General features: G+C 45.0%; 1 protein-coding gene across 1 annotated transcript in view; it reads left to right on the plus strand.

Annotated features, from left to right (window-relative positions):
• Positions 1-19,914, plus strand: part of LOC144762658 (uncharacterized) — a 1,356,333-nt gene that overhangs the window by 698,456 nt on the left and 637,963 nt on the right. Inside the window, exon 21 of the mRNA XM_078647891.1 lies at positions 4,430-4,456. Coding sequence (XP_078504017.1) covers positions 4,430-4,456 — 27 coding nt within the window. The remainder of the gene's footprint in view (positions 1-4,429; positions 4,457-19,914) is intronic.

Genomic DNA, 19,914 nt, shown 5'->3' on the forward strand with positions numbered 1-19,914 from the left:
TGAAAAGCATAATGAGCCAACCAGGGCTATGTGGTCATGCTAGAACAGGTCAAATCCAAACGTTCTGGCTGACCCCGATGGAGCGTGGGTTGGATACAGAGACCAACCTTGTCCATCTGAAAAAGTATCTTGTTGCGACCTTGATGGGGCTCGATGCATGGAGCAGATAAAGTGATGCATCGGAGTTGATCCCTGTGGATGTAGGAGATGCATCAGTTCCAAGCCGTACAAGATAATAATAATACTGGATTTTGTAAAGCGCAACAGCTACCTCGCGAGGAGGTGTCCCGGCGCTAGTAGAACACAGATGACCCGGTGCTAATGACGGACAAGCTAACGGGGTTGGATAAAGAGCCAAGTTTTCAGCAGTGTCTTAAAACAGGGTTCAGAAGGAGCCTGTTGAATTTCTTGTGGCAGAGTATTCCACAGAGCGGTGACGTTAGCCGAGAAGGTCCGACCGCCTAGTCGGGCCTTTTTCGTGCGTGGGACTGCCAATTGAACACGGCAATTGGACCGCAATGCACGGGTTTGGGAGTATCTGGGGAGGCGGTTTTTCAAGTATTCTGGACAGGAGCCATGCAGAGATCTGAACGCCAACGTCAGTGCTTTAAACTTTATTCTGCTGGCAACTGGCAGCCAGTGCAGGGATCGAAGATGCGGAGAGATTGACTGCTTGAGTGGAATTCGCAGTAACAGTCTCGCAGCCGCATTTTGAACTACCTGAAGCTTTTGTGTCAGGTATTTTGGTAGGCCTAGGTAGAGTCCGTTGGCATAATCCAGCCTTGAGGTAACAGTAGCATGGATAACCGTTTTTCGGCAGCTTTCTGGAAGGAGTCTGAGGATTTTTCGGAGATTTCTCAGTTTACTCATGCAACAGCCGGCAACTTGTTGGATATGGGAGGTAAAGGACATGCTATCATCCCATCTCACTCCAAGATTTTTTGCCGTGTGACTAGGTGAGGGGGCAGGGCCCATCTCCATCAGCCACCAAAGTTCTGACGCAGGAAGGGGGCCCTTGCCAAAAAAGATAACTTCGGTCTTATTGGCATTGAGTCTTAATTTATTTGCATTCATCCAATGTGCTACATCTTGGAGACAGCCTTTGAAGTTTGAAAAGGACTCTTGCGTGATCTCGGAATACGGAAATACCAACTGGGTGTCGTCGGCATACGAAATTGCCTTGACACCCCAGTTGGCGATTAGCGTAAAGAGAGGAGCAAGGTAGACGTTGAACAAAAGGGGGCTTAGGGCCGACCCTTGCGGGACTCCACAGCCAAGGGTCTTGGGTGCCGAAGAGATCGTCCCAAGTGCCACCTTCTGAGTTCTCTGGGATAGATAAGAATGTATCCAACCCAGCGCCTTATCCTGGATCCCTATCTCGGCCAGCCGGCTGAGTAGTCTGGCGTGGTCCACCGTATCGAAGGCGGCCGACAGATCCAGGAGTACCAGCATTGCTGAGTTCCCTGCATCCATCGACCACCTTACTGACTCGGCTACCTCAATAAGCGCTGTTTCAGTGCTAAAGCCGGGGCTGAAGCCAGACTGTGTTTCATGTAGGATTTTATTTACTTCTACAAATTTACTCAGTTGGCGTTGTATGACTTTCTCCAACATTTTTCCCGGGGCAGCTAATAGGGATATTGGGCGGAGATTAGTGAGATCTTCTGGATCCCCATTAGGCTTTTTCTTTAAGGGCAGAAGGGTAGCATGTTTCCATACATCCGGAAATATGCCCGAAACAATGGAGGAGTTCCAGATATGTTGGAGTGTAGGGGCTACGGAGTCGGCTATAGAGCTCCATAATTTTGCAGGGCAAGGGTCGTCGGGTGAACCAGATTTGCATCGGACGAGTTCTTGCCTTACTTCACTCAGGGGGATATTCAGGAACTGGGTGAAAGTCTCACCTAGCTCGCCATTACTCGCGAGGTCCTGTTTCACTGTTTTTATTACTGGTCCGAAAGAGTCATAGACCTTTTTAATTTTTTGGTCGAAGAACTCGGAAATTTGCTCACATAGCATAACTGTTGGAGCAACCTCCCTCTCGATGCACTTTGGTTTAAAAAACGACTGTACTACTTTGAAGATCTGTTTACTAGCCTGTTCTGCCTGTAGAATCGAGTCTGCGTAAAAGCGTTTTTTACTTTTTCTAATAGCTTTCCGTAGATTTTTAGAGGCTTCCTTATACCTAGTTCTTTCCTCCAGGCCATAACTTGCTCTCCAGAGTCTCTCCAGCTTTTTACAAGCAGCTTTCTCTTTTCTAAGTTCCTGCGAGAACCAGGGTGCAGCAGCTTCTTCCCATATAGGTGATGCATCATAGTAGAGCCATGCAGCCGGTGATGTGATGTTCTCTAAGCAGGCGATGCATCGGCACTGGAGGAGATGCATTGGTTACGACCAGCACAACAACAACGATGTATGGATTTTGGTGGTAGAGCACAGAAAACCCACTTCCAAAGTCCCACGGCTGGATTGGCACCACTCGGCAGGGCAAGACTCACAGTTGACAGAGTCTAAGTGCCGTGGAAGGGTTGTTGAAAGTCTTTGCTGTCTCTGAGACTTCAAAACGGGAGGTAAGCCAGCAAGGGCTTGGAATCACTTTGGCTCAGGAGTTAGAGATTCAGGTCCAGTCTTTCTTACTCTCAGGCAAGGAGGGCAGCAGGGCAGACACAGCAGAGCAGGGCAGGAGTCCAGCAAGGAGTCCAGCAAGGTCCAGTGGGAGTCCAGTAGAGTGACAGACCTTTCAGCAGCAGAGCAGTTCTTCTTCCTGGCAGAGTATCCTCAGGTCTAGAAGTGTACTGAAGTGGTGGTGTCTGCAGCCCAGTACGTATGCCCAGTTCTACCTTTGAAGTTGGGAGACTTCAAAGAGATGCCACAGGATGTGTGCAGCTCTTTGTGTGGGGATAGGCACAGCCTATTCAGGTGTTTCGGCTCCTCCCTCCCATCCTTCCCAAGATGGACTTACAGGATGTGGATCAGTCCCACCTAAGCTACCTTTGTGTGTGGCAATATGGAGAGAATGAAAAAAGCTCAGTTCTCACACACCCCAGGTGTGTATTCAGAGACAGAAAAGTAGATGGCACAAAATGGTTAAAGTAAGAAAATGTCAACTTTCTAAAAGTGGCATTTTCTGACTTGCAACGTAAAATCCAACTCCATAATAAGTTGCAATTTTAAATTGTGACTCCAGAGACACTGAACTTGAGCAGTCTACCTTTTCCCAATTAGAAATGAAACTTATAAAGTGTAATAAGATACTCCCAACAATAACCTATAGGAGAGATAGGCCTTGCGGTAGTGAAAAACAAATTTTAGGGTTCTTCACTACCAGGATATGTAAAATTTAAAAATACATGTTCACCTTTTTAAATACCCTGCACCCTGCCTTGGGGCTTTCCAGGACATACTTTACGCTTATATGTATTAAAGAGGAAGGTTTGGGCATGGCAAGAGGGTTGACATGGCAGTTTAAAACTGCACATACAGACTCTGCAGTGGCAGCCAGAGACATGTTTAAAGTGCTATGTAAGTGGGTGGCACAATCAGAACTGCAGGTCCACTAGTAGCATTTTATTTACAGGACCTAGGCAGGTGTAGTGAACTTTACTAGGCACTTATAAGTAAATTAAATATGTCAATTGTGGATAAGCCATATTAACATATTTTAAATAGAGAGCACATGCACTGTAGCACTGTTTAGCAGTTGTAAAGTGCCCAGAGTCCTAAAGACAGCAGAAATGAAGTCAGCAAAACAGGAGTTCAGAAGGCAAAAAGTCAGGTGAAACGACAAAGGATGCCAGGTTTAACATCCAGTATGTACCATGCATTTTCCCTAGTTAACTTCTTGCAGGTTTGAATTCATCTAGGGTTCCACAATTTGTACCATCTTGTTAAGTACCATGTCCAGTAAACCTCCTCTCACTTGTAAAAGTGATCCCTGCACAAACAGTTGCAAATGCCAATCCTTCGGAAAAATTGGCACTCAACCATGAAAAATGTTTTTTTAGAAGTAGTTTTAGTCATTGTCTGTTTCTAATGTCATGATGCGGGGTTTGTAAATATTCTGTTTATCTGTGTTTTTTTGTCTGGGCAACCATTCCACAATAAATTACTGCACAAATTACTTTTAAACCAGCTAAATTGTCCTTTCTTAATACAGAATATGGCTAACATTCTGTGCACATATTTCTGGCACAAATGTTGTGTTCAAATAAACAAACAACAGACCCACGTGTATCACTGTAACACAGAGTTGAAATAACATATTGAAGCCTAACTTCTCAACGACTCAATTTATTATGGAAAAGAACACAAATATCGGTCATCTTTGTCTGGTTATGAACATTGATTGTAATTGTTTATCTTATTATCAGAAATGACGATGTATAGACCTCCACTAATGTTAATCTACAAATATTCTTTATTCCCACAGCTACATCAAAAAAGCCTGAAGTACCCAGTAAGTATATTGAATCATAACATAATGTTTACAGATACTTTTATAATATCTACATTTTGCTGTTAACAACACTATTTAAACATAATCAAGAATAAATTGGTAAACTGTAACAAAATATTTTATGAGCATATTTGTTTGTTTGACCCACGACGTGACTCAGAACACCTTACTCATCTCAATAGACTAAGACAAAGATATTCTTGTTAAAATGTAGCTTATTCTGCTTGCTTTAGTGTTCATTTTTTTATTGAAGGGAGCTTATAGAAATAGCATGTTCTGTTTACATACATATAATGTTATAATCATAGTTTGGTTCTTCAGCATCGAACTCATAATTAACCACACTCATAAAAAGATAATAGATTCATGCAAGTTATTGCCGTGGCAGTCAGCAAACACTTGTAAAGTTGCTTTTTGTACTACAATTAAGAACTTTTACATCGAAAGTTTCTGAATACATGGGAATATACCGATGTAGGTGCACTTTTGCATCCACATTTTCACAATCCAATCACACTTGTCTTTTGGTAAAGATGTAATTCTTGAAGGTCGGGAAAAATTGTATTACCCACATTATCGAAGGAAATTGTGTGATGCCGAAAAGTTACTAAAATAACATATGCACCGTGGAAATCCCTTATAAATTTCACCAACATTGTTTCACTTCTATTAATTTCAGTGGTGGCTGGTGACATTTGAAAGTGGTGAGGTGTAAAAGTAGGGGTGGAGCACACCGCGGCGAGTGAGCCCAAATGACCTAAGGAGGGTTTGGGGGGTTCTCCCCTGAGAAAATTTTGAAAAATAAGTTGGGAAATGGTGCATTTTCAAGACTTTCGGAAGCCACTGTGCTAAACAGAAATAGACTACTGCCTCTCCTCAAACTATCATCAGTTCCATGACATGTTAGTGATACTGGTAGGCAATAAAGTTTAAGAGTCCATATTCCGGAAAAACACAAATTCTGAATTTAAAATGTAACACCATTGTTAGGAGTTTTCTTTAATAACAAGAATTGTTTTCTACCCAACTAAACCCTTTTGGCAAGATCAGGATAATGAAAGACTGGGCAAAAAAACATATCACTCTAACATAATGCTTGCAGTATAGACACAGCTGTTTGATGGCAATTAATAGCACAATGTTCTATATTATGATTAGACTTACAACCGACAAGAAACAAAAGCAGCTCTCTTACAGAAGCAGTAACTCACTGACCTATTTACATGACATGAACTTTATCTGCATGATACACATTCTTAGCAGCAGTAATGTAAACCCACTGGGCTACCTTTGGATGAGTCAAAACTTCCACCTTAAAAACATCCATCTCTTTCCAGGAAGACATTAATCCCCTGAGTTTTTTTTACATTTTAATTGATGCTCAATAATTGCTGGAGGCCAGGAACGCGCTAGCTGGTGCTTTTTAAAGGACAATGTACATTTGCAAAAATTACCCAACATTATACACCTCGCCGAGAGAATACTGTATTCAGCACTGTTCAGTTTACAAGCAATATATTCAGCTTTGAACGGAGTAATGCAGAGCACAAATGTATTGCATGCAGAGTAGCAAATGTAGGTTCACAGTAGCATAATACAACGTAAAGCACATGTCCATATAAACACTCTGCTGCGGGAAGCAGTACTGGCGGGAAGTGAACAGCTCTTTACATGGCGGGCGCAGACTTTCAATTTGCACGGTGTGGGCCTTACAAACAAAACAAACAAAAACAGACAGGACTCATGGGGAGATTACAGAGTCCTGCATATGCACCGGGCAGAAAAGAAAGGAATCCGTTCAGAGTGGACACTCCATGCACGAAGTGGAACCTATCAGACCAGGCTCAAAGGGCTCACAAGAAGGTTAAGGCAATAATCATGCAGGAATATGGCCTATGTGAAAGTAAAAGCAAGGTATACCAGCACCAATGTAAAGTTAGGAACACATATGGCATCGCCATCTACTATTGTCCACACTGGAAATGCTGTGCAACCTTGTGACCTTGCCGCAGCCATTACCAAAGAAGAAGTCCTTCTGCGCGGCGCCACTTGTAAATGGGTGTAATAATAGCAGGCAGACTGGTAATGTGTGTGTGCACTGCACAGTGCTCTGCAGCAAGTAGTTAGCAATAGCAAGTTAGTTAACTTAAAAAAATGTCTGCCTGGGCCTTACCTGGGATGGGCTGTGATGAATCAATCAATACTACTGCATTGCAGTCTCCTGGCACTCCGACCGGATCCTCCTTCCTTTCAGAATGTTGCAGACTGTAAGACACGCTCGGGAAGGGTCGAGTCTGCGCAGACTCGAATCCTTGGCTTCCCGTCTGCCACAGACACACTCCTTTTCCAACTCGTCACAGAGTATGTCCCACCACGCCCTGTAATGAGTTGGGAAAGCTCTCCATTCTCTGATTGACGTGGAGGATTAGCAATACCAGGCATGGAAAAAAAATGCCCAGGGCCAATTTTGCCTACACGCCATCAGGGGGTGAAAACTGGCCCTGAGGCTAGGTCTTTGCTGTGCTGATGACATCACAGCCTTCAGGGCTATGAGGTTGTTGGCCCGGCAAACACTTAGGCTTCATGGGAGTTTGAGGCAGCAAGGGGGAGCATGCATGGCAAGGGAGAGTCACGTGAGTGGCCTCAGCCGGCCGCCACAACGAACGGCCACTCACTGTCACTGCACGCCGCGCGGCTGCCATAGACAAACTCGGACTGACTTTATTATGTATTTACTATTATTTACTGTATTACAAAACGGGTTTGAAATTTGAATTTGAGAATGCCACCGCTACTTTTGGTAAAGGGGGCGGAGCCCCGATGCCCTCGGGGAGAAACCGCCACTGATTAATTTGAAATCTAGTAGAACTAACAAAAATTCCACGCAAAAGTTGTATAACATGAGTTCATTTACACAACAAAACAACTAGAAAATGTTTCCAAGAAGCTATGAAGGTGCACGTACAACTTCAAGGTATCTTTATTTTTCTTGATGGTTAAGACGAGGTCTGCCACTATAATTAGTTGTATTTCATAAATAAAGATTTTTAGTAGGTGGTAACACATAATTGAGGCACATCTAGTAGAGGAAAGATAAAGGGCCTAATATACAAAGGCAAGTTTACATCTGGAGACCTATTCACATTTTAGGGCCTTATTTTTTGTTTACATTTGTTTATTGCATTTCACATTTTATATAGTACACATCCGTTCCCGAGTTACATAACTGTACAGGGGCTTTCTGGCCCCTTTTCCGCTTTTACTTTTGTGTTTTACATCAGTAGACTGTCCGAGCGGTTGTACATATCAATATGTATCCCTATAAAACAAACATTATTTTTCTCTTTTTAATAACAGTTTGCAATAAAACATAAATGCAGCAGGGTGTATAACACATTTCTTCAAGTAGGTCAGCAGCCTCTCTATAGATAAGTATTCCCAGATATCGGAATGCCGACTCCTGTCAATGGATTAGCTTGTCACTGAGGGACAAACAGGGGTTCAGCATGGTCTCCGTGAAAGGATTGAAGCATGATTTTTCCCAGTTCACGCGTGGTCATGAAACGTTAGCACATTCCAATGGCATTTGCTCTGTCAAAGTACAAGATGATCTGACATCTTTGAGATAAATAAGCAGGTCGTCCGCGTACAATGAGAGTCCATGCATGCCGTCACCCATGGGGATCCTCCACTCGTCTTGCGCTTTGCGCAGTGACTTAGCCAGCGGCTCGATGGCCAGCGAACTAATAGTGGTAAGAGAGGGCAGCCCTGCCCCGTACCATGCTCAATTGGCTCTGACCTGATATGTGTGGGCCAGTTATAACTCTAGCTATTGGCTGGGTGTAAAGAAGCTGTACAAGACGGAGGAACTCGTCCCCCAGATCATATTTACAGAGCACAGCAAACAGGTACCCCCATTCCAAGGTGTCAAATGCCTGTTCGTGTTCTAACTCCAGGCACCCGGACTGATCCCAGTTCATCCTAGCATAGTGAGCCACTCTAAAGAACCAGCAGAGTTTTAAGGAAGTGCTGCAAGCCGGCACAAACGCATTTTGGTCCATGTGGACCAATTTCGCAACCAGCTCCCCGCCTACACGCCAGCAGCTTGGCCTTTCTATTCAGGGCTTTATAACGAGTACGGTGGTCCTGGGACCGCCGTATGCACTGTGGAGGTCCGAACACCACCACCCGTCTGGCCTATTATGAGTGTGGCAGTCGGACCACCACAAGGCGCTGCCACCTCTGCAAGGACCAAGGATCCCGCTGCAGTGGTGAGCTTCTAAGGCCTGAGTATGCTCACGATGCTGATGCCGGCACCATAGAGTATATTAGGACCTGCATTTGCACCGCTCATTTCATGGCAGGACCCCAACATGAAAAGGGTGGCTGAAGTGCAGGTAAGGGAGCCATAACAGACCCCCCGCCAAAACTCTGCCATGGGGGAGCGTGCAGGGGGGGCACATGTTGTGCTCCCCTTGGAAATGCACCTTTGTTCCTGCACAGTGTGGCATGAGCGACATGGTGCATACCACACCGTGCAAGAACATGCTGCAGGCTCTCTCACAGCGGTGATATGCTTGGGAGGGCCTAACATACCACCCACGTGAGACTGCCACAGTAAAGCCCTGGATTAAATTCGTAAACCGGCAATGGTCCCAGCTGAATACCGCCAAACCCATAGTAAGGCCCTCAGATCGACTCCTATACCTATGTGTAAATCTCCACTTTTTTCGATTCATCATTTCTAGATGTAAACTTAACTGTCTCATCCCCCTTCACATGTTTGTAAAGTTGCCCACCACTGTAGCAGAGGTCTCCCTATAGCAAAATATATGTAAAATAAAAGAAGTTTACTATTTTTTTAGATTAAATTAATTTAACACATAATAGAAATGTAAAGAAATTTAAAACAAATATCAACCGATGATTACTTAATGAAAAAGTTACAACACACTACTTCTTAAAATTAACTTTTTAGTAATAGTAAATATTTTTTACACATTAATATTTGAATAGTAATTTAAGATTAAAATAACCCACCCTCACTCATATGTCTGTGTGTGTGTCTGTGTGTGTGTGTGTGTGCGTGTGTGTGTGTGTGTGCGTGTGTGTGTCTTGCAATACTAGTGGTTGGCCTTAGGTAGTGCTTGCCTTACTCAATGGCGGGGCTGGTGTACATTTAAGCCTATTTTGTCACTATTAGGCTGAGAGTTAAATTAGAGGTGTATGCTGTGAGTTACAGTTATCTCACTCTTATGTTGATATATATTTTGTACTAGCATGTCCTTCCCTAAGCCCCTCATTACATTTACATTTACCCTTCCCATTTTGTAGTAATTATTCACCATTTTACCACCACTCCCTCTTGCCCTTCCCACTATTTACTAATACATCCTATACTTAACTTTATGGAGATCTCTGTCATCAGAGAGAAAATCTTCATAATGTTAAACTAAGGGGAGGCCAATGTGGATATTTCCATCTGAATGCTTGTTATTTGTTTGTTGTATATGAAGTCAATATGACTACGGTTGTACTACTTAGGTAGTACCCAAACCCAATACCTGGGTAAAAGAAAATATATCCACGCACTTTATATCATATGCACCAACAGTCGCATCACACATTTGGATGCTACCTGCACAGGTTCCCTCCATTTATGATGATTATTTTCAATGTAAACTCTATGAATAAACAATTTGAGTAAGTGTTATCCCGTTGCCTTGGACCTCCCTATCTTAATTAACCCTTTTAACAATGATAAACCATTTTTAAATGCTTTTGTCTTATACATGGTCCAAATTAGGAATCTAGAGTCCTGGTGTAAAAGAAAACTGTAGACATTGGCACACAATCGTAATTTAACTTTGGAGAATTTGCAAGCTGCTGTTTTATCGTTACAATGGTTTTAAGTAATCATGCCAATAAAGATATATTATTGATGCCAAACAGGTGGTGAGTATTCTTAAACATGTTGTGTTCTTTGCTAGTGCAACAATGTTTTTTTTTCCAAAGTAGTTGTTTCTGCCATAAAAGAAACCAGGCTAGTGGGAAACCCCCCACTGGAAATTCCTTTGCTGCTAATGGCAGACATTGAATTTTCCACCACCAAATGTGGGCACTATGAATGTGCCATTGGGCTACATTGTTAGGACCAACCTACCTATTCTCCGTAAAGCTGGTGGAGCTGAGGAGGCCCTGCCAAGGAAAATCATGCTTGTTTTGCAAAGATAATCTACAAATTCACACACCCTATCTCTAACTAAGTAACCTTCCACCTTTAGACCATTTTTCACAAGTCTTCAGCAGACTGCCAGCTCAAATGGTCTGTCTTCAGAACTGATTATTAATATATATTCTCAATTTCATAACATTGCTAAATAATGATATGTTGGATAACTTTCATAATCATACCTCCATCCGAGTTTAGTTCTAATCAACATTTATTGAGGTTACGCTGAATTTTGGAAAGATCACTGTATAATGCACATTATTATTACTCTAAGACAGGGGTACTCATAGTACGGCCCGCGGGCCGCCAGCGGCCCAGCAAGCCTTCCTTGGGGGCCCACGGACCTTGCAGACAATCGTACCTGTGCTTAAAAAAATAATGTATTAGTGCTAGCAAACACCGCCGCAGCAGCGCTTGACTAAGAGGACTCAGACACAGATAATCACCGCTCCCCCGGCCCCCACAGAGCAGAGGCTTTGTTGTATTTCACCTTTTAGCGCCCCTGCATCTCCACTCTGACAATCACTGCTCCCCCAACAAAGCCTCTGCTCTGTGGGGCCGGGGCGAGCGGTGATTGTCAGAGTGGAGATGCAGGGCACTACAACAAAGCCTCAATAATATGTAAATGGTCTATTAAAGACCTGCAAAGTACTTTGGTGCGGCTGTCTGTGTGTACGTGCTGAGGAAGCTGTCTCAGCCCGGGCTGAAGGCTGACACAGAGACAGACAGACACACACACAGTGAGATGACAGAGGGGGAGGGAGAGGGTGGGCAGGAGGGAGAGGGAGGGCAGGAGGGAGAGATAGATGGAGAGGGAGGGCAGGAGGGAGAGAGATGGAGAGGGAGGGCAGGAGGGAGAGAGCGATGGAGAGGGGGGCAGGAGGAAAGGGAGGGTAGGAGGGAGATGGAGGGCAGGAGGGAGAGGGAGGGCAGGAGGGAGAGAGAGGGCAGGAGGGAGAGAGAGATGGAGAGGGAGGGCAGGAGGAAAGGGAGGGCAGGAGGGAGAGGGGGGCAGAAGGGAGAGGGAGGGAAGGAGGGAGAGAGAGGGCAGGAGGGAGAGAGAGGGCAGGAGGGAGAGGGAGGGCAGGAGGGAGTGAGAGATGGAGAGGGAGGGCAGGCGGAAAGGCAGGGCAGGAGGGCAGGAGCGAGAGGGAGGGCAGGAGGGAGAGAGAGGGCAGGAGGGAGAGAGAGATGGAGAGGGAGTGAGAGGGCATGAGGGAGAGAGAGGGCAGGAGGGAGATAGAGATGGAGAGAGAGGGCAGGAGGGGAGAGAGATGGAGAGGGAGGGCAGGAGGGATCGAGAGATGGAGAGGGAGGGGGAGGGCAGGAAGGAGAGGGAGGGCAGGAGGGAGAGAGAGATGGAGAGGGAGGGCAGGAGGAAAGGGAGGGCAGGAGGGGGGTGGAGGGCAGGAGGGAGAGGGAGGGCAGGAGGGAGAGAGAGGGTAGGAGGGAGAGGGAGGGCAGGAGGGAGAGAGAGATGGAGAGGGAGGGCAGGAGGAAAGGGACGGCAGGAGGGAGTGGGGGGCAGAAGGGAGAGGGAGGGAAGGAGGAAGAGAGAGGGCAGGAGGGAGAGGGAGGGCAGGAGGGAGAGAGAGGGCAGGAGGGAGAGAGAGATGGAGAGGGAGGGCAGGAGGGAGAGAGAGAGATGGAGAGGGAGGGCAGGCGGAAAGGCAGGGCAGGAGGGAAGGAGAGGGCAGGAGCGAGAGGGAGGGCAGGAGGGAGAGAGAGGGCAGGAGGGAGAGAGAGATGGAGAGGGAGTGAGAGGGCATGAGGGAGGGCAGGAGGGAGATAGAGATGGAGAGGGAGGGGGAGGGCAGGAAGGAGAGGGAGGGCAGGAGGGAGAGGGAGGGCAGGAGGGAGAGAGAGGGCAGGAGGGAGAGAGAGGGCAGGCGGGAGAGGGAAGGCAGGAGGGAGAGAGAGGGCAGGAGGGAGAGAGAGATGGAGAGGGAGGGCAGGAGGGAGAGAGAGAGATGGAGAGGGAGGGCAGGAGGGAGAGGGAGGGCAGGAGGGAGAGAGAGGGCAGCATGGAGAGAGAGGGCAGGAGGGAGGGAGAGAGAGATGGAGAGGGAGAGGGAGGGCAGGAGGGAGAGAGGGATGGGGAGGGAGTGAGAGGGCAGGAGGGAGAGGGAGGGCAGGATGGAGAGGGAGGGAGGGTGGAGAGAGAGGGCAGGATGGAGAAGGAGGGCAGGATGGAGAGGGAGGGCAGGAGGGAGAGGGTGGGCAGGAGGGAGGGCAGGATGGAGAGGGAGGGCAGGATGGAGAGAGAGATGGAAAGGGAGGGCAGGAGGGAGAGAGAGATGGGGAGGGAGGGCAAGAGGGAGAGAGAGATGTATGTATGCTGGGTCTGGTGGCTCAGTGGATGAAGCATCTGCTGCAGGGACCTGTGTGCAACCTCATGGTCACATGTTTTCTTTTTGCTTTAGCCCTGCCCCTCCCCCTCTGACCCCACCCCCACCAGTGCGGCCCTCGGCCACAAACCACACTGTAAATTTGGCCCCCGTGAGAAAGTTTGTGAGTACCCATGCTCTAAGACAACATAACCCAACCTTTGACAGAGCCTTCCCTTACCGATTTAAAGAAATATCCATACCCTACCTTTGTTAGCACCATTCTCCCACTAATCTAAAGAAATATCCATAGAAAGAATAATTAAAACAAGTGCTTGCCATAGCATTATTACTAGTTGTTGGGGGCTACACATGCATTGGAAGGCCCTCTGCTCAAGTTATTGGATCTAGCAATGGCAGGTACTCACTTAGTTCCAGTGCAGTAGGGCTGTAATGCCATAAGAGCATCTCACTCATTAAGGGTTGAATACTTTATATTCAACAAAGCAAAGCAAAAAGGCAAACATCAAAAAACTGGAGTTGGAGGTCTTTCCGAGCCAGTGATTCTGTTCTGCACCTGAACTGAATCTCAACGTGTGACAAGAAGAGACTTCACATTGGGTCCCATCCCTTCAATCCTCCTTCCCCTAGGATTTAGGGCTGCCACACGTTACAGCCATAGTGCGCCAGGGTCAGACTCCAGAGAAGAGTCTTACACCCCATAAAGTCCACAACAATCTTACCAGTTCATCATAAGATTCTACATTTTATGTGTCGACCCTTTGCATTTGCAGTTTCATTTTTCATCTGTATGCGTTTTAGTCAGCAATGATGTGCCTTCTTGGGAGTGGTACCCATGGAGAGGAGAGTCTGATCCAATTGATTGAAAAAGCAAATCATACCCCCTGGAATAATCAAGCCTGATGCAAGTTCAATGACAGGTAAATGGGACCCAATATAGCTCCATTAACAGTCTTCAAGGATGCGGTTGGGCCAAGGACTTTGGTGTTAGTCCAGGTGCTTTTAATGTTTCTCCTTAAAGGGTGGTCTGGTTCAATGGGATGCAAGTAAGTAAGGTTTTATTGATTGATTAATTAAAATCTTTACAAAAAAGACAATTGCTCCATTAAAATAATAGTAAATCATTAAAATTACATTTTAGAATAACAGTAAATCTTAAAATTGTGGACATTCTTTAAAAACTACTTAAAAAGCAAATTCATATGTTCAGAACTAGGGAAAATATATGATCATTGTAATTTCAAAATAGCATATTATTCCAATTTGTTCCATACTTTTGTTAAAAATTTTGTCAGGGCAGAGTTAATGGATAGATCGTCTGAGCAAAGGCATCGAATCAAAGCTTGTCTACATGTCCTTATCCCTCTCTCATTGAATAACCTTTTTAGTATTGTTAGTCTTTCATTTCTCAGATCTGGACAGAGGCATAAGAAATGTATTATATTTTCCCCACCAAATTTACACAACCTGCATATTTTGTTATTATTGAGTTTTTTCCATGGTGGTGCGTGGGCTTCACTCGGCCATACTCCAAATCGTGCTTTGATGAAAAGCTGTTTACTTTTCAGCGACCATGCCGTGTCCAAATATTGTTGTGGCCTCTTTTTCGTATAGCCATTTATTATGGACCACGCATGTTTCCTTTTGACAAAGGTAGCTTTGTCACTTATCATTGATAGGTAATCAGTTGTTTTATTCACAGCTTTTTTGAACGATTCCTGTATTATAGGAGACGTCCAAATTCCTCTAACCTCAAATTCTTCCAGAGCCATGTCCAGGTATTTCCAGGCTGGTGATTTATTGTTTCCTTCAATTTCTTTCCATAAAAGCTGAGAAATTAGGTTCTCCTTATCATTTTTTACTCTGTTCCATACTTTAATAGCATTACCCTTTCGTGCGATCAGCTGGTTATTCAGACCGAATTCCAGCCTGATCTGGGCTTGTGAAGCATTTTTTGGAAGACGGAAAAGGGATTTTAAAGTTTTTGAAATAGCGTTATTAATGATCATTGCATCTCTCCCATTTAGGGCCTCGCTGCCATAAGTTAGAGATGGTAATAATTTAGCTGATATCACCTTAAGGAGAGGTTGATAGGTTAGGTTACTCGTTGACTTTTTGATGATCCCAAATGCAGCTGTTAGGGCATTTGCTTTCCTAGTGATATCAAGTTTTTGGGGGGTAAAGTTGCCGTTGTCATTAAATATGACTCCCAAATATCTATAGGTTTCAACTTGTTCCAAGTTCTCCTTCCCCAGAAACCATTTTGATTTATATTTCCGTCTTGAATTTTTTGTAATAACCATAACTTTAGATTTGGTTTCATTTATTACCATATTATTTTCTGTGGCATATTCCATTGTACGAGTTATTAAGCGTTGTAATCCCACCTTTGTGTAACTTAAAAGAATGACATCATCTGCATAAAGTAGATTTGATATGGTTTTATCGGCAAGCTTAGGCGAGTGAGCATTTGTGTCATTTAAGGCCTCAGTCAGATCGGCTAAAAACAGGTTAAATAGTAGAGGAGCCAATACGCACCCTTGCTTCAGGCCTCCTAACGTAGGTATTTCCCTAGTTAGTGACTGACCATTACCGATACGTACTCTAGCCCAAGTATGTGTATGTAGCAGATGGATCAGGTGAAGTAAAAAAGGAGGAATCCCTTGTAGGCATAGTTTTTGCCACAAACGTTCTCTGTCCACACAATCAAACGCTGATTTAAAGTCGATAAAGCATAGGTACAGAGGTTGCCTTTTTGTAATTGCCTTGTCGATTAGGACTGATAGAGCTAAGATGTTAGTAGCTGTTCCTAGACCTTTTATAAAGCCAGTTTGATTAGGTTGAAGAATGCAGTTGTCCTTTGCCCAGTCTGATAGTTTTGTTAGCAAGATCCCTGCAAGAAAACAGGGTGTTTTTCACAAGCATCAATCTAAATTCCTAAAGTAGAGTAAACAATGCCCCCAATTTCTGAGCTCCACTCCCTTACACAACACCCCAGTGTCTACCTCATTTGAACTAGACTAGACCTCATTTGAATTAGAGTGGGCTTGGCTTTGGGACTCAATGATTTTTCACAAAATAAGTGGACATTAGACATACTATCAAGGAAAGGCAAAGACGCACATCTCTGTAGTAAGGCAGGGGAGGATTGGGACAGAGAGAGACATTACTTTTGCACAAGAGGCAGAGAGTAGATATGGTAAAGGCTTTAACTCCCCCTCCAGAGTGTACAAATGTAAATGGCAATTTCAGAGGATGTGAACTTCCAATCTATATGCTGCACCAGATAAACTAAGGAGACAGGACTGGGTGTAACACGTGGTCATGTGAAAAAAGGCTGTCAGGCTATCCCAGTGTACAACTCAAAATAAAACAAGGGAGGAAGGGAGAGTGCATGTTAGATATGGGGAACCTAATTGACATAGTTTTGCACCCTGTCCAAGTAGATAGTACCACTCTAGTCAGGGCGAGTTAGATATACATCCTAAACTAACTTGCGCTCACACTCTGGTAGCTTGGCACAGAGCAGTCAGGCTTAACTTAAGAGGCAATGTGTGAAGTATTTGTCCAAACTTAAATTTCAGTATTAAAGCACCGCAAAAAGACTCCACATAGGTTTAGAAAATTAGAGAATATTTATCTGTGTGAAAAAAGACCACAATGAAAAAACTGCAATAAGTAGAAGTCAAGATATGAATTTTTAAAGATGAAATGTGAAAACAACAGTCCGTAGAAGTCACTAGTAGTCATAAGGTTACTTGAGGTCATGAGGGACTGGTGCAAATTCAATGTTTAGGCCAACAGTGATGGAGGGCAGGTCGGCTACAGGACTCAGACAGGTCCTGCTGAAGAAATACCTTGGATGGAGCTTTTGTCGACACAAGAGCCTACTGCATCATTGTTGAGCCGCTGCAAAGGGGATCCTGCGTCATCATCGAGCTCTGTTGTAGTGAATGTAATGCATTGTCATCAAGCCACACAGAGCGTCATCATTGAGCAGCGCAGGCTATGGATCCGATGTTGTTGAAAGGCAATGCAGTGACACCTATCTCATAATTGAGGCTATGCATCAGTTTTTTCTGAAATCAGCTGCAGAACCCTGTTTGAGTCCCAGGACTGGAGAGGGTACCTCACGAAAGAGTAGGACTCACAGATAGCAGAGCCCAGCAGCACCCGCAGGATTGCTGGGAATTTTATGTGTCCTTGAGTATTCAGAAAAACATGGGGACAACCAACAAGCATTTGGAGTAACGCTGGGTTCAAGTGAGATGGGTCCAGTCCTTATCCTCAGCAGGGCAGAAATCGACAAGCAGCAGGGCAACTTAGCAAAGGAGAGAAGCAGTTCCCCAGAACAGTCAGTCACAGGAAAGTGGCAATCCTTATAGCACAGCAGTGATTACTCCAGCAGGGGTCTTCCCAGGTCCAGTAGTGTATTGATTTGGTAGTGTCATAGCACTGCTACGTGAACCCAAAATTGTCTTTGATGGAGGGGGTCACTTAAAAGCAACTGGTTTGAAGTGCACCAAGAGCCCTTTCACCTAGTCTTGTCTGCCAGGCTATCTGTAATCAGTCTGTTTTGTGAGAGCAGGATACAGCCTATTCAGATTAAACTGTGTGCCACCTCTCCCCCTTCCTGTCCAGGAAGGCTCTCGAAATGCAGATAATGGCAGATGAGTCTTCGGTCACAACCACCATTACTGTGTTTGTGGCTTTCTGGGGGAAATGCACAAAGTGCAGCTGTCACCCTGCTCAGACATGTATTGGAGACAGGCTAGGCACACAGAGCAAAGTTAAAAGTAGAGAAATGTCTACTTTCTAAAAGCGTCATTTCTAAAATAATAACGTCAAATCCAACTTTATAACTAAAGACGATTTGCCATTACTATTCCAAAGATATGAAACATGATTTAGCTACTAATTTCTACTCAGAATTTACAGCTTAAAAGTGATTTTAGGAATCTCCAATGCTGGCAAAGGGAAACATTCAAAGTCCAGGAAAATTAACAAAGACTCTGATAACGTCACCCCTCCAGCGAACTTGCGACCAGATCCCGACTGTACTACAGGTAATATAACAACCTTGCCCCGACTCCAATTGATGAAGCCCCGATGGAATTGGTAAGGGATTTCTCACCAGGGTGGAAGCCATTTTTCATAAAACATGCCTTCCAATCTATGACAGGCTAGATACGATCGAGAGCAGACTGGTTTGTTTAGAACTAGCATATGCATCGTCCCAGGCTCGGACTACATCCAGGTCTAAATGCCCGGGCAATTGTCTACCGCAGAATAAGACCACTAACAACTGTTGTGCAACATCCATGGACACTGCGAACACTGTCGTTGTCCCGCAGGGGCACTTACCATTGTCTCTGTGCACAGGAACTAACGTTGATGTTAATGTTGTAGCAAGTAATTCAGCAAACGATGGTGGGGGCGGAAGGAGGATGGCTGTAGGGGAAGGTCCACCTACCTCGCAGCCAAGGGGAGAAGCATCTAGCATACAAACTATGAAAAGGTTGCCTCGCATTGATCTCACTCCGGAATCCGTTCCCTATGTTGTGATACTAGCAGGGGTCCCCCAATTAAGACAGGATAAGACGGAGGAGTATCGGGAATTGAAGAATAAGTGTATTCATTGGCTTAATGCAAATCGCCACCTACCTCTGTTTGTTTCATCAGAAATTCTGTTTGCGAGACGTGTGGATTGGGTGGGTCCCCTACGCAAGTCCATAGAGGGTGATTGTAAAATCATTAACTTTAGGGACAGGAAGGCAGTTGAAGATATCTGTAACTGGCACGATGTAAGTCCAGGACATTCAATTCACTCTCTGCCCCTTACCTCCTTCTATCATCCTCCACCACAATACAGCTCAAGTAACCTACTTTCAAGAGGTTCAGGCAACCGGGTAGCCACCATGGGTGGGGTCAGTACCTATAATGGGTTTGACATACTCTCGGGGCTGGAAGACTGCGATTGACAGTCATCCTCGCCCGGACCAGAGTCTAACATTCAAGTAGAAACTAGGGGAAGTAAGCTATTGAAGGGGGGGGGAATGGAATGGGGATGAGGACATTGCATTGTTTATCTATAATAAGATCCCATTGGTGACAGAACTTAGTGTACACCCACCCCCTAGATCAGAGAGTGCAACACATATATCGAGGGAAATAGAGATCCAACCGCCCTCTGTTAGTCCCACCATTAAAGACGGTGGCCATGATTTCCTATACAGGGTGGACAAGGGGATAGTTAGTGATTTGGGTCCTGAAAATGGTGTTGGTGGGTGTGACCCCGCATCCGGGACGGGCTGTGTAGGAGGTATAGTTAAGGACAAAGGAAGTATTTCGATAATCTCATGGAATTTGGCGGGATTGGGTTCAAAGCTAGCCCTGCCTGAGTGGATAGATTTTATTGACACATTGGACATATGTCTTTTCCAGGAGACTTGGCTCCTATAACCTGCTTTCCGTGATGGTTACCTTAACTTTTATATTCCGGCAACAACAAAAAAACAGGGGCCGTCCATCCGGGGGATTAACAACATGGGTTAGGCAGAGCCTAGGATGTCAAATTAAGCAAATGACTGCCCCAAATAAGGACATACTGCCAATTAGAGTTACTACTACCGAGGGGGAAAGTATAGAGATTATCAATGTCTATGTGCGAAGTACCCCAGGGGGCAAAAAATCAGAGGTCATTGATGATCTAGAAGAGTTATTAGGGGCATTGCCCCTGAATTCCCTTCCCCTGGTAGCAGGGGATTTTAACACCACCTTTGAGCCCCTAGGACATGATGACCCCTGTTAACAGAAGAAGAAGACCTCAGATGGGTTATTCCTATAATTGAGGCAGCTCCAGCAAAAAGGTGGACTGA

The sequence above is a fragment of the Lissotriton helveticus genome, chromosome 6, assembly GCF_964261635.1.
Source record: "Lissotriton helveticus chromosome 6, aLisHel1.1, whole genome shotgun sequence".
NCBI classification, from domain to species: domain Eukaryota; kingdom Metazoa; phylum Chordata; class Amphibia; order Caudata; family Salamandridae; genus Lissotriton; species Lissotriton helveticus.